The sequence below is a fragment of the Apis laboriosa genome, unplaced genomic scaffold, assembly GCF_014066325.1.
Source record: "Apis laboriosa isolate Shangri-la unplaced genomic scaffold, ASM1406632v1 scaffold39_cov144, whole genome shotgun sequence".
Lineage (NCBI taxonomy): Eukaryota > Metazoa > Arthropoda > Insecta > Hymenoptera > Apidae > Apis > Apis laboriosa.
Window position 1 is genome coordinate 1,961,313 of NW_025223140.1, and position 14,219 is coordinate 1,975,531.

Sequence of the window (14,219 nt, forward strand, 5' to 3'; positions counted from 1 at the left end):
ATTAGGAGATGATTAAATTATCTATCTTATGAAATAATTATTATTCTTTTTTTTTTTTGGAAATAAAATAATATAGGAAAAAAATATAGAAGAATTTGTCAAGTGTATTAAATTTTGTAAAATTTCAATGAAATGTTAATTTTTCCAAGTTTCATTACTATTTCATTCAATTACTATTTATAAAAACGTTGAATATATTTTAATATATCAAAGGATTTAAGTAGACTTTTTAAATTTGTAAATAGTCTATGACTATATCAAATTATATACTTATGACATACTTATACAATACTTATACAAATTATATAGCAATTATATACAATTAAAATTAGTAAGCATTATTATAAACCATTATTATAACCATTATTATAAACCATGTACATAGAAAAGGTAAATCAATCAATTCCATTTTTTGAATTTGAAAATTTTTGAATTTTAGCACTAAAATATATGAAACTTATATACATTATTAGAAGTCAATTGTAGAAGCCAAAATAAAATAAATTTATTAAGTTATGAATTAATTGAAATCTGTGATAAATGAAGCGTTTATTATATTTTAGTGTTGTATTATATTTTAATAAATAAATTTCAACCAAATTTTTCATTAGTTTTTAAAATTTCCAAATATATTCCATAAATACATTAACTCTCTATATAATCAATTCCATTTCTGAAAACTTGTGAATTTTATACATAATTAAATAAAAAGCTAAATAATTAAGCTTAATGAATTCTCTAGTGCCAAATATAACAATATACAATTATTACTTAACTCTCTAAAAATTTCCAAATTTCAACACCAAAATATATACATATATTTAACTTTTTGGAAGAAATGATTATTCTTAATGGATTTTTCAGAAATTTTCGAATTTCTGATGTTAAAATATACAATTACATTTTTTTACCAAGTAAAATTAAATAGAATAAAAATTTTCAAATTTTAAAATATATAAATATTTTTCAAAAATCAAATAACTTATTAACTGTCTTATAATCGTCTAAGTTTAAAATATTGAATGAAACGAGTCTTTTGGATTTTGGATTTAATTGAAAACTTCCAAATTTCAAAATGTATAGATATTTTTCAAAAACCAAATGACTTATTAACTGTCTTATAATCGTCTAAATTTAAAATACTGAATAAAACGAGTCTTTTGGATTTTGGATTCAATTGAAAACTTCCAAATTTCAAAATGTATAGATATTTTTCAAAAACCAAATGACTTATTAATTGTCTTATAATCGTCTACGTTTAAAATATTGAATGAAACGAGTCTTTTGGATTTTGGATTTAATTGAAAACTTCCAAATTTCAAAATGTATAGATATTTTTTAAAAACCAAATGATTTGTCTAAGTTTAAAATACCGAAACAAATGTTTTGGACTTTGGATTCAGATTGATCCCAAATACAAATTGATCCCATCACTATGCGTAACCTTCGTTACCACCATCTATCTCAGAGCCACTCGCGTGTTTCGCTCCCAGCGCCGAAAACTCATTTCCACCCTTCTCTCTGTCCTCGCCCTGCTTTTTTCGTTCAAGTGCGTTCAAAGTATCGATTTATTGTTTGTTCCTGGTTGTAGGTCCTCCCGGTGAGCCTGGAAAACGAGGGAAAAAAGGGAAAAAGGGCGACCCTGGGGAACCAGGCCCGCAGGTGAGTAGATCCGTTCCTCCGTTTCGTTACCACCCCTTTGCTCCCTCGATCCTGTAGTGCACCCCGTCGTGCTGGCACGTGCGTGTTTTTTTTGTTTTTTTTTGTTTTTTTTTTTTGTTTTTTTTTCATAGTAGTTCGATGCATGGTGTGTAGTTTTTGCTAACGATACGTATATGGTAGAATACAGGAATTCGTATTTAACTGTCGGTAACACAGGGTATGTACCTGGGTTTACTTTTTATCGAATCACGTTCGAAAAAGGCGATTAACTTCAATGAACATTGGATGTTAATGAAAGAACAAAAATTGAAAATTGTGTGTGATCACTTTTCAAATCTTCCAAATTTCTTTCTAGTTCAAAATTCATAATTTATAAGAATATTATTTTTTTTAAGTAGCTCAGAATATGAAAATTTATTTTACTTGTCGGTTTCAATCAATAATATATTTAACTTTTTTGGAACGGATAATTAATTATTTCGATACAGTATATGCTCATATATATTTTATGCCATTAAATCGCTATTTTATACGATTTTTAACACACGTTTCATTTCCAAAAATGAAGAAAATAAAGATAATGAAATAATATAATTTATACTCGAAAAATAATAATTTCACAATTTTTTCAAGCTACAATTTTCTTCATCCTATAGATCTCGATACTTTAAAAGTGTCGCGTATCTCTCTTCTCTCTTCGAGAGATTAAAAAAAAAAAAAAGGAACCAAAAATTTTCATTAACGAATAATAATAATCGAGGCTTTTTGTTTTTCCGACCCAGTGACAAACACAGGTCGAAACGAAATCTCTGACAAAAAGTGTCGCTTTTCATCGGTGCGTGGATGAAGTTTATTGATCGTCGAACGAAAAGACCGGTCTCTGTCATCTGGGGGGTAGGGGGTGGGGGAGGAGGAGGTTTGACCCTGTGATCTAGCCAAGTTTCGATAACTGAGGTGCGTACCCCGTGTGTGCCGTTTAACCGCCACTTGAGATGATATCTAATTGGTTGGAATAATTATCGGGTGTAGCTGTGTATTTTAACCGGATCTTTTTAACCGCAACGACACGAGAATCGTCGTCACGTGACGCGCGACGTCACAATCGGCTGCGGCCGATATAAATTTGCTTTTGCATGAAGAAACCGCGAGAACACTTTTTTTTAACCCTTGCCCCCTTATGAACGAGTTTTTAATTTTTTATACCCCTTCTTACAGGGTGTGGCCGGGACGCCGGGCAAGAACGGTTTTCCGGTATATTATTTTTTATTTTCTTTCCATTCTTCTGTCACTTTATTATTATCTGTCCGCTTTTTTATTTTTTTCGTTTTATCTCCTCTCTCTTTCTCTCTCTCTCTCTCTTTCACATCGCCTTTTGTATACATCACTCCATTCGTCATGTTGTTTTCACGCGTGCACGTAAACGACGGCTAAATCATGTTTTTTGTGTTAACAATGATTTTATATATATATATATATATTAATGTGTCAAGATATTTATTAACAAGGATTTGATCAGTGTTGTGATAAAATATTCGAATATTTGAAATTTGGACGATGTTATATTGTAAATAAGATGTTATATTGTAAATAAAGTTTTATAAATTATTTTATTATCGATATATCGATGTTTATGTTTAATTTTAAAATACAGAGCGAGAAGAAATATTCGAATATGTCGAAACTATGACATTTTTTTCCATCTCACGTAGTCTGTTTTTTTTTCTTTTTTTTTTTATCTCGTTCTCCTTTTATTTTTTTCGATGTTTCTCTTTTTCCACACGCCCACTTTGTCATATTGTATTTCCTTCTTCGTTTGTACAATTTGCGCTTTTTTTTTCTCCCCTTGGATTTTTTGGCAGTATCCTTTTTTTTTACACTTTCCTCCACAGCGTCAGATTTATGGCTATGTATGTATATATATAATATACATATATGTATATATATATATATACATATATATATATATCGATTGTCAAATCGAAGCTCGACATATGCTTTCAGATATGATGTTTCGTTGTGTAAAACCGTCGAACGAGTGGTAAAAATTTTGCGTGGATAAAGAAGGGGGGAGGAGGAGGGGGAGGGAAGGAAAAAGATGATTGGGGAAAAATAGTGATTTGTTTTAAAACAAATTAAAAAAAAAAAAAAAAAAATACGAATGCAAGCGATCTTTGGAATATCGGTTTGATATTTTGAAGGAAAAACAAAAAAAGTGACAATCGGTCGTGGATCGATGGATACGAAATGGGATTGTAAAGAGGGGAATGTGAAAAGTGATTCGATTTGTGAAAAAATATTATTACTCGTATTTTTTAATAAAAACAAATATATATAATTAATAATAAATTATATAATATATAAAAAGATATATTTAAAAAGATATATTTTACATAAACATTCTATTTTATAGTTTATTTTGATTGTACTTTATGACTTTCAATAAATTTCTTCTACTCAACTTCTTACATTATCGAGTAATTTTTCTAATTGGGATTACAATTTTTGAAATTTTATATTTAAAACGTAACAGCCTAATTGTATTGAATTAACTCTTTCCATGTGTATTTTTCAAATAGAAAATAGATGGAAAGAAAAATTTGAAAGAAACAAAAATATATATTTTCACATTCTTCAATCGTTCTTTTTATCGTTTCTTTCGTAAACGTCACATCTGAAAGCATTTTGATGTGCTAGAACACACAAGACAAGGCCTCTATCTATCGTATGCTCGCATACGTACGTCACATCATATCGCAAGGAATGATTTTATTTTATTTTATTTTTATTTTTATTTTTATTTTTTTTTTCAAAGGCTGTTCGCCACGGCCTTTTGATTTTTTTTTTCACACCTTTCTCTTCCCCCCTTTTTCTATTATTCAAACTTACCAGCGTGTTCTTTCAGGGACCTATTGGGTTAGATGGACCAAAAGGTGAGCCGGTAAGTGCACGCACAAACCTATCTATTTTAATATAAATTTTCCAAAAAAATTATTTCTATAAAGCAGAGATGTAATATATATATATATATATTTCATTAATGCTTTCAATAATGTATCATGTTTAAATTATTGATATTGAAATTAATTAATTAATCGACTGATATTAAAATCAATTGGTATGCAATGAAATCTGACGATATGGCAAACAATCAAAATCTGTAATTATTATTTTATCGATATTAATATTAGTTGATAAATGTTTGTAATGATTATCACGAATTGATATCAAAATATTGAATTAATATACAGAGTGCTAACTATAAAACAATCAAAAAATATTTTTATACTTTTATCCATCATATAATAATAATAATATATAATACAAATATACAAGATGAATGTTTCATCCCTTACGAAGAAAATTACAGTATCCAAATGTTAAGAGTTGCCTCACTATATATCATCTTCGAATATCCTCTGGATTCACAATTACACAAGGTAATATTATATCCCTGGAAAGTGGAGTGTTATCGCTGGTTAAACTAAGAGACGTTAATGGCCAATAATTGGAAGTAGGAAGAGTAACGCGTTAATCATACGTTGTAACAGAATATAATTGCATTGAATCGCATTGTTTACCGTTCGATATGGATTTGATAGGTTGATAGATGAATAAATGCAATTATTTCAAAAGTCAAAATTAGTCAAAAAAAAAAAGTCAAAGTTAAAATCAAGTGAAAAAAATTTGGCAAATTTTTTAATATTTAAAAATATTCGTAACAATTTTTAGAAATTTTGAAGAAGAAGTGTATTTTTATTAAAAAATAGAACAAATAGAATTTGAATGATAATTACAGATCATAAATGATATATATTTGAGGTTTGGTGGGTAATGTGTGCAATTTCAATTGGTTATAATATTGATGAATAAATTTCAACCGAAATTAGCAATTTTTGTATTTATTTTGAAATCAACATTTTTTATATCTGTTATAAATAATAGGATGCTATAATAAATACAAATAATAAATACAAATAATAAATACAAAAGAAAGATAAAATTCACACAAAGATTCGGGTAAAGGGAAAAATTTAAATATTATTGGCTGGTTGCAGATGTTTATGCATTTATGGAAAATTTAAATGTTAAATATGTATGAAACCATGTATGGTATGCAAAAATGTATAAAATATCTAAAGTAAATTACACGTTATGATATTTCAAAAATGAAATGAACTCTATTTATTTATTTTCCAATTAATTTATTGCACTCGTGAAAATATTAATGTTTGAATATTGCATAAATATGAATGAATATTTTTTTTCGCATTAATCTTTTAAATATTTTAATTTTTGATAATATAACCACGTGATCGAAAGTTACATATCCATTGCATATATATTTTTATGCCTCATAAACAAATCATATTAAATTATATTAAATTCAACATTATATTTTTCATTACAATTAAAAACTTATTTTCAATCTCTACTATTGTATAAATTATTTCGAGATTTTTCAAATATCACGATTGATCAACAAAAATTGAAATTCGACTCGAAGAACGAATTTACGCGTGATAATTAAATGCAAGAAAAACAAGGAACGATGTTATTCGCTTACCATTACAGATACGATGTTACAGAAACGTGTCACGTGTTAAATTGATCGCGATGAAATAAAAAAAAAAAAAAAAAAAAAAAAAACAAATAATCGATTTGATACGTGGAACGTGAGCAGGAGAAAAATTCACTCTTATTCGCTTATTATTCGCGAATATATTAATATGGATGACCACGTAGAATAAATACCAATAATTCCGATTTCTGAATTAAGATACTCTCTCAAACTTTTCTACTTTTCTCTTTCTCTTTTCATAGAGATAAAATTTTAAAATCTATACAATAATTTAAAGCGTCCATAAATATTAAATATTATCGAATTATAATTAATATTCCAAATACTGAAAAGAAAAAAAAAAATTTCAAATTTCAAACTCAACGTTCCTTTTTAAAATTTTAAATCGTTCGAATCGCCTCGTCAAATTTTACAACATCCTATTCCACCCTGTTTATATATATTATATCCAAAAATTTACCGCTTGAAAAAAAGTTCGAAAAACGGAGAAAGAAATTCCGCGGAAACTGCTCTCTTCTCGAACGGAGATAAAAGGTCACGTATCGGGAATACAAATACACCGGCGGTATATAACATCGTTGTTTCTTCAAACGTGAGGTTCATACGTGACGCGCATGCGCGAACGCCGAATTCCGCTTTAATTGTAAATACTTGGAAGGTATGATTCGGGTACGGGGAGATCACGTGTTACGCGCGTGCATTTCGTCGCGGGGAGGAGGGGGGAGGGGGGAAAGCCGGAGAAACGGGGAATTGTGGTTGGGCGTGCGTGTGCGCGCGCTAGGTAAGCGTTGAGACGAGATGGGACGGGATGGGGAAGAGAAAAACGAGGGTGGAGGGCGGAGGGCGGGTGATACGAGTGCATTGCAAATATCGCGCGATATTTGTTCTGTCCTGATGGTGGCGCGGTTTTCTGGTTTGAAAGAATTTCGATCGATCTGACGAGTCGATTCGAGTCTCTTTTGTGTGTGTGTGTGTGTGTGTGTGTGTGTGTGTGTGTGTGTGTGTGTGTGTGTGTGTGTGTGTGTGTGTGTGTGTGTGTGTGTGTGTGTGTGTGGCTAGGAAGATAGCCGATACACTGGACGAGGCGTCAAAAATTCGCTCGAACCGGGGGATTGAAAAGTTTTCTTAACCCTGTTCGACGCTTAAACTCTTTTTCCAATATATCGAGGGAGGGGTCTTAGGGGGCTTTATTGTATTCAATCTTGTTGCAATCTTTTTTTTCTCTCTTCGCTCTCTTTTTGTATTGAAACGTAATTTGTGAATTCGTCCCGTTGAAATTTTTCTTAAACACTTGAGAACGTTGGATTGATGTTAATGTTGACGTTGTTTCGCAACGATTTACGAATATTTGATATTTGAGAGTGGAACGAGAGTAAGAGAGTACGTGAAGTGATTGTGGAATAAGTAGAGTTGGTGAACTCGAGTCCTCGAAAGAGATATTCGACAATATTAAAAGAAAAAAAAAAATTCTGAAAAATATTTGAAATTTTTTTTTAGACTTTTAGTGAATAATTAAATGATTCTTTTCTATATTTTTATTCTGGTATTAACTAGATGATTAATTTGAGAATGAATAATGGAATAATAGAGTAATTTATCTTAATCCAATTTAAAATAATTCTCATTCGTTCTTATTCATTAGGGGCATTTGTCTTCTTCGTTTTCAATTCGAAAAACAAGGAAGGATATACGACGCGACATATAATCGCTCATGTGCACCAGGTCTTAGACAGTCGATCGATTCTTTCAAATGTGGAATACGAAGCAATTGTTTGAAGAAACCATAAAATATTGGGTTAATATTATTAGAAGTTTCCATTGCGAGCAACGCCTGGAAACTTAACTTCTGTAATCTTAATATTCGATGCTGAAATATATTTAGAGTGGAATGAAACGAACGTAGAGAGGAATATTCATATTTTTGTTACTCATCATAACAACGAGAGAAATGGTGTCTTTAAATAGTTCGTTTAAACTGTTCAAAATCTGAATAATTAATTTTTTAATAAAATTGCAAATCTTATCGTTTACGAATAATTTTAAAATAAAAAAATTTGAAATTTGCAATATATATTAGAAATGTTGATAATTGATGATGTAATAAAAAAATAAGAATTAAAAAATAAAAGATATGTTTGAGAATAAGTTTTAAAATGAAAGAAATGATTAAAATTTAAAAAATCATTCAAAATCTAGAATCATGTAATTTTGATTCTTTTCTTTTTTGAATCTTTCATGAAATTTGTATGAATTTTAATTCAATATTTCTAAATTGTTTGAATTGTTTTATTGAATTAATAAATAACATGATTTTTGGAAACTATGCAACAATTTTGGAAAAATTTTGGAAAAATTATTATGACATATACACGTTTCTCTAATTTGAATCTATATAATTCGTTTCCTAAAATTATCCTATTATAATTCAAATTTCAAGTTATTTATTTCTCTCTTTTTTTTATTATTATTATTAAAAAGAATCAAATGAAAGTCTTATAATTAATCCCTTTCATGCGACAAGCTTTGCGCGTCAAATTTATATGTAAATATATTGCAAACCAGAGCATGAAAAAATATCGAAGTTATTTGGATTACACGTATCGCATTGTTTTCTCAAAAAATGATACCACTATTTGATACCACTATTAAATGATAAAATTAAACTTCCTGAATGCTGCTATGATACAAGAGAAGCATAAAATGCGAGACAAATAAATAAATATTTTTCGTTTGAATTTATTTGTAAAAGGCTATTTGCTTGTTAAAAAAAATTGTAACAGGATTAATATACAATATACAAAATATATAAAACATAGAATCGTAATTAATAAATAAAAAATGATACTTTAAAAAATTAAATATTTTTTTTTTAAGTTACGTGATATCACGTGATTTATTTTAAAAATTAAATTTATTTTCTTTGCTCGTATATAGCAAAAATAATACCAATAATAATAGCATAGATATGTAACTTTCAAATTACACAATCCACAAATATAAACTCTACTTTCCTATTTCACAACTTTTTTTATTTTCACGTTTTATTCAAACAAAACTGCTCTTACGATATCCGAGAGCGAGTTAAAAACTCGCTGTTTTACAAAGGAGGAACGCGAAAGCACGAAAACCCGGTCAGACTGTACAATATTCGAAAGAAAAACAAGAAGGAAGGAAGCGTAAAATTCGAAACACCAACTCGAAACACAACTGCGGCGACACGTCGAAGAAACATCGGTCGAGTGTGTTTTCACGCGTGTATAAAATTGAACCAGCTAAAATTTCGAAGCCGAATATATATATATATATTTTCGACATAATAGCGTTTTCTTCTCGATTATTATTATTTTTTTTTTTCCATCCAAATACAACGGTGTATTTTCGTTTTCTTTTTGCAGGGGCGACCGGGAGAGAAAGGGCAGAAAGGAGAGCTTGGCAGTCCTGGTTTCGATGTCTTTTCCGCAGTAAAGGTATCTAGCTAACGTTATCTAGAGAAGGAGACAGGGCGCAGTTTAATCAGTTTGGTGAACGATGTGCAGCAACGTGAAATAAAAGTATTCGAACGTCGTGGTAGGAAATTACTCGTCGATGGATTTCGCCATTTTGTCGAGACAAATTGTACTTGCGATATGGTGTACGTTGGGGATCGAAACGTGTGGAGAGGGAATTTATCGTGATTAAGTGCTGTGTAATTATAGTTGTCACGTGAAAGTCAAAGAAAGGTAAATTATAATTATCAAATATTGTTTTTACGCGTTATAATAATTGTGATTATGATTCTTATAAAAAATTATGATTTTAGATTATCGAGATTAAAAAATACAGTCTTTTTTGTATTAATAATAAACTGTAAATTTTGAATTGTGAAATGAGTAATATATACACATATAGAACTAAATATTTACGATTAATTAAAATTGATATATTAGTTAGTTTTGAAAAATTTTGTATTATAGACGTTCACGTGTATTGAATTTTCCTTGAAGTTTACGTACGTTTGAATGTATACAGAACGTAGTGTATCGAATCAAGTAAAAACAGAGATGACGACTTTGAATTGAGAAATTTGGAAACGTAATCAGAGAAGAATTATTTTATATATACAAGTGCAATTTGTTTCGATAAATCGATAATGTTATGCGTATACGTTTATTACACGGTGAATAGATTTCTACCATACCATTCGAACACTTTAGTTCTACTAACTGTACTCGCGTGCAACACGCGAAAGTATATCGTTTCTCTTTCGATCTATACGTTTGCCATCCTTCAGAAACCAATCTCGTCGAATTCTGTACATCAGCAACAGAATGGATGGATGAGAGAAAAATAATAGAGACGTGAAAGGAAACGTGGAGCAAAATGACACGAAGGATAAACGATGTATTTTCCTCGAGAGAGAATGTATTTTTATTTACACACCTCGTGATATATATATATATATATATATGTACTAAAAGAAAAACGTTCCAATTGGAAAATATTAATTTTTATGATATTTTATATCGTTGTTAATCATTTGTTATCTTAATTTTTAGTAAAATAGAATTTTATTCCATAGAAAAGAGTGGCAAAAGAACTTTTTAATCAAAAAGTTAAAATTAAAAAATTTTTCAAGCTTGGTAATTTCTTTAATCAATTGTCAAAATTCATGCATAAAATTATAAGAAACGTAGTAGTAATTTTCGAATTTACAAAAAAGAATCATCAAAATTATAACTTTATAAAATGAGTATTTATAATTTTCTTTCTCTCGAGCGAAACTTTTTCATCTTCCTTAAAAGAAAGAAAGAAAGAAAGATAAAATTTCAAAATGGTTATTACGTGCTCGTCTCATTCAAAAACAAAGAATCGAGTCAACGAAGATAAGCGAACATTGAAAAAAAGTTAAGATACTTTTTTCTTAATACAATTTCATAATTAATTCCCAAAATCGTTAATCGTTAAGACGAGCCGAATAATATTATCTCGATGAAATTTTCTGATTGGAACAACGTTCAACACGTGTTACGTGTAATCAAGATAATTTCCAGCAGCAATTTTTGTAGAAACTCATGGACAGTGAATCTCGATGTTTCTCGTTAGCTCGACGATTCGAGGACAACGGCTTCGTTCTTAACTATAATTAGCATTTGGTAATGTTTAACGGACATGTAATACAGGCTGCCACTGATGAAACAGACACGGCATGAATTACGATGAGCAGTTGCGCCTATAACGCGAATATTTATGTACATGCACACACGAAGTATGTGTATTTGAGAGATCGAAGCTTGGTTCTCGATTCAATAGTGGCGAACAACACTCGATATATCGATTTCTCGCTGATAATTTCGCCACGTTGCGATCGAGAGTCCGTGCGAGAAGTTCCTTTTCATTTTTAAGGAATAGTTTAAGAAAATTATTGGATGAAAATATTTTTAATACGTTGGTTTTAACTCCTCTTTGTTTTTACAGACTGAATTTTATCATTAGTAATTTTTTCATCATCTGTTGAAAGATAAAATTATACATTAATTTATCCTATAATTTTGATAAATTTTAAATTAATAAGTCTATGTACAATAAAGATAGTTTAGTTAACTTTTACAGTTAATTTTTTGAAATAATAAAAATTTCAAAAGTTATAATAACATTTACGATCTTAAAATATGATAAAAAATACTGTAAAAATTGGATAACTACGCACAGAATGATCTATATTAATTGTTCTCGCAATCTATTCTTTTGACAGAATGCAAGAAAAACTTCAGACTTTATAATTGGAATGCATATTGAAATCAAATTCGACCAATTCTATTATTACACTTTTTAATAATTTTATTTAAAAGTTTCAAAAGTTTAATTCAAGTTAGAATTCTTTTGCAAATGAAATATTAAAATAATTTATTAATGAGAAAGAAAAGAAAATTTTATGAGCCAACAAATTCATATTTTTACCAACAAGTAAAATATCTCACTGCATAATTGTAATTGTAATCAAATTTCAATTCGACCAATTCTATTATTACACTTTTTAATAATTTTATTTAAAAGTTTCAAAAGTTTAATTCAAGTTAGAATTCTCTTGCAAATGAAATATTAAAATAATTTATTAATGAGAAAGAAAAGAAAATTTTATGAGCCAACAAACTCATGTTTTTACCAATAAATATCTTATATACTTATATAAATATACTTATATTATATACTTATATAAAATATCTTATATACTTCATAATTGTATATGCTTGATGAAACTTTCTAGCAGTTATCCAAATTTTATTACACGTAAATATATTCGCATTAAAATTCAAGTGATTAGTATACGTAAAAGTATACGAATAAAAATCGACCATAACCTCGAAAAGTTAAGAAACTTTGGACTCTCGATGGCGGCCTGGGCCACACGCCACCGTGTATACACATATACACACGCACACACAACTTATTATTTTCTCACAACGACAACAACGCATCGATCTTCGATGATACAGATTAACAATATAAACCATGTTTCCGCCTACGGGTCAATGCACAGGGATTAGGGTTAAAGAGGTCGGTGACGACGCTCCGCGGCGGGACGCTTGGCTATGCGGAAATCGTCGCTCTGAAGGTAACCGGCCTCTTCGGAAGGCGACACGGCCTCGTGTTGCTGTTCACAAATCTCTTCTCGTCGTCGCTACTCCTGCTTCTCGTACCCTTATCTTTCTTCTCACCGCTACTTCTCCTTCTCCCTCCATCCCCCCTATCTGTCTGTCTCTCTTTCTTTGTGTGCGGTGTACCATCTGCTCGTCCACTCTCTCTCTCTCTCTCTCTTCCTCTCTCCCTTCTTCTCCTCCTCTCCCTCGTCCTCGAATCCCAACGGCTCAATCGTCCATGCGTGTCCACGAATACACCAACCACCATCACGTCTCCAATCTATCTCCCTGTCCTCGCTCCTAGACGCAATCCTATTTCTAGTCGTTGCCTCGTGCGGTTGCTTTCGGTGTAGCGTTCACTCGTTGGTCTCAAGTGCGACGGCGACCATTCTATTTGGAAGAAAAACCTGCGGTTTCCCTTTCCCAATGATTGACGTATTTCGGTATGGAAAATGTTGGAGACGTCGAGATGACATTTCTTTTTCTCTCTCTCTCTCTCTCTCTCTCTCTCTCTCTCTCTCTCTCTCTCTCTCTCTCCCTTTACTTTTAGATTATAGGCAGAGATGGAGATTTTTAATACCTCTTCGAGGTTTTAGGCGATTCCATCAAGAATAGCGTGATTAAATATTGTAAAATGTGAAATTACATTGTTTTTTATTTATTATTGCTATTAAATAAAATTTAAAGAAACAAAAATGTTACATATATATTAAGTTATTTTATTATATCAGGATATCATTTTTGATAATTAAAACTACTTTTTATTCTTTTTTTGTTAGTTTTTTGTAGTCTGCAAATTTTCAAAGATCAAATTTGTAGTTTTCAAAACTACATATTATCTAGTTATTTGATTTTGCAATATAAAATACAATAATTCTTTGCAATTGGATTTTCGAAACTAGTTATAAATTATTGTACTCCAACAAGTTTTTTCCTATCCGCGATTCAAAAATAACTTATAACATTTCTTTGCCTCGATCGCATCGCTCATTCTTCCACCTGGAACTGTCACCGCCGCATTTTGTCGTATTTGGTTTTTTGGTTGGTAATGGTATTTACTTTAAGTTACAGTATTTAGGTATATCTCTGGGCATGCCTTGGATACGGAAGAGCAATGAGAAACGAGATATACATATATCCCAAGAAAAGATCCATTTTAGGTTCTTCTCCCCCCACTACCCACCCTACCCAACCTCTCCCACTATGTTTTCGTCTGCGTAGCGATTTGGTTTTTACCCGTAGTGTTGACCTACTTCTAGGGACTTCAGGAGCAAGGGCATAATATCTCAGCGCAGACCATCATACAACTGAAAGTAAGTGCGCCTGCTCTTTCGGAGCCCCTCTCCCCTCTCTCCTTATCC

At 30.5% G+C, this 14,219-nt stretch overlaps 1 protein-coding gene across 13 annotated transcripts in view; it reads left to right on the forward strand.

Annotated features, from left to right (window-relative positions):
* The window catches only part of LOC122715671 (collagen alpha chain CG42342-like), a 235,564-nt gene that overhangs the window by 178,288 nt on the left and 43,057 nt on the right, over nucleotides 1-14,219 (forward strand). For 11 of the 13 annotated variants that reach the window (XR_006346875.1, XR_006346877.1, XR_006346880.1 and 8 more), the window contains 5 exons: nucleotides 1,592-1,662; nucleotides 2,878-2,913; nucleotides 4,565-4,600; nucleotides 9,637-9,708; nucleotides 14,118-14,171. Coding sequence is in view for 5 of the 13 variants with exons in the window: in XM_043938042.1 (XP_043793977.1) it covers nucleotides 1,592-1,662; nucleotides 2,878-2,913; nucleotides 4,565-4,600; nucleotides 9,637-9,708; nucleotides 14,118-14,171 (269 nt within the window). In the remaining 8 variants the exon portion in view is untranslated. The remainder of the gene's footprint in view (nucleotides 1-1,591; nucleotides 1,663-2,877; nucleotides 2,914-4,564; nucleotides 4,601-9,636; nucleotides 9,709-14,117; nucleotides 14,172-14,219) is intronic. The other 2 variants (XR_006346879.1, XR_006346881.1) reach the window with 2 other exon arrangements.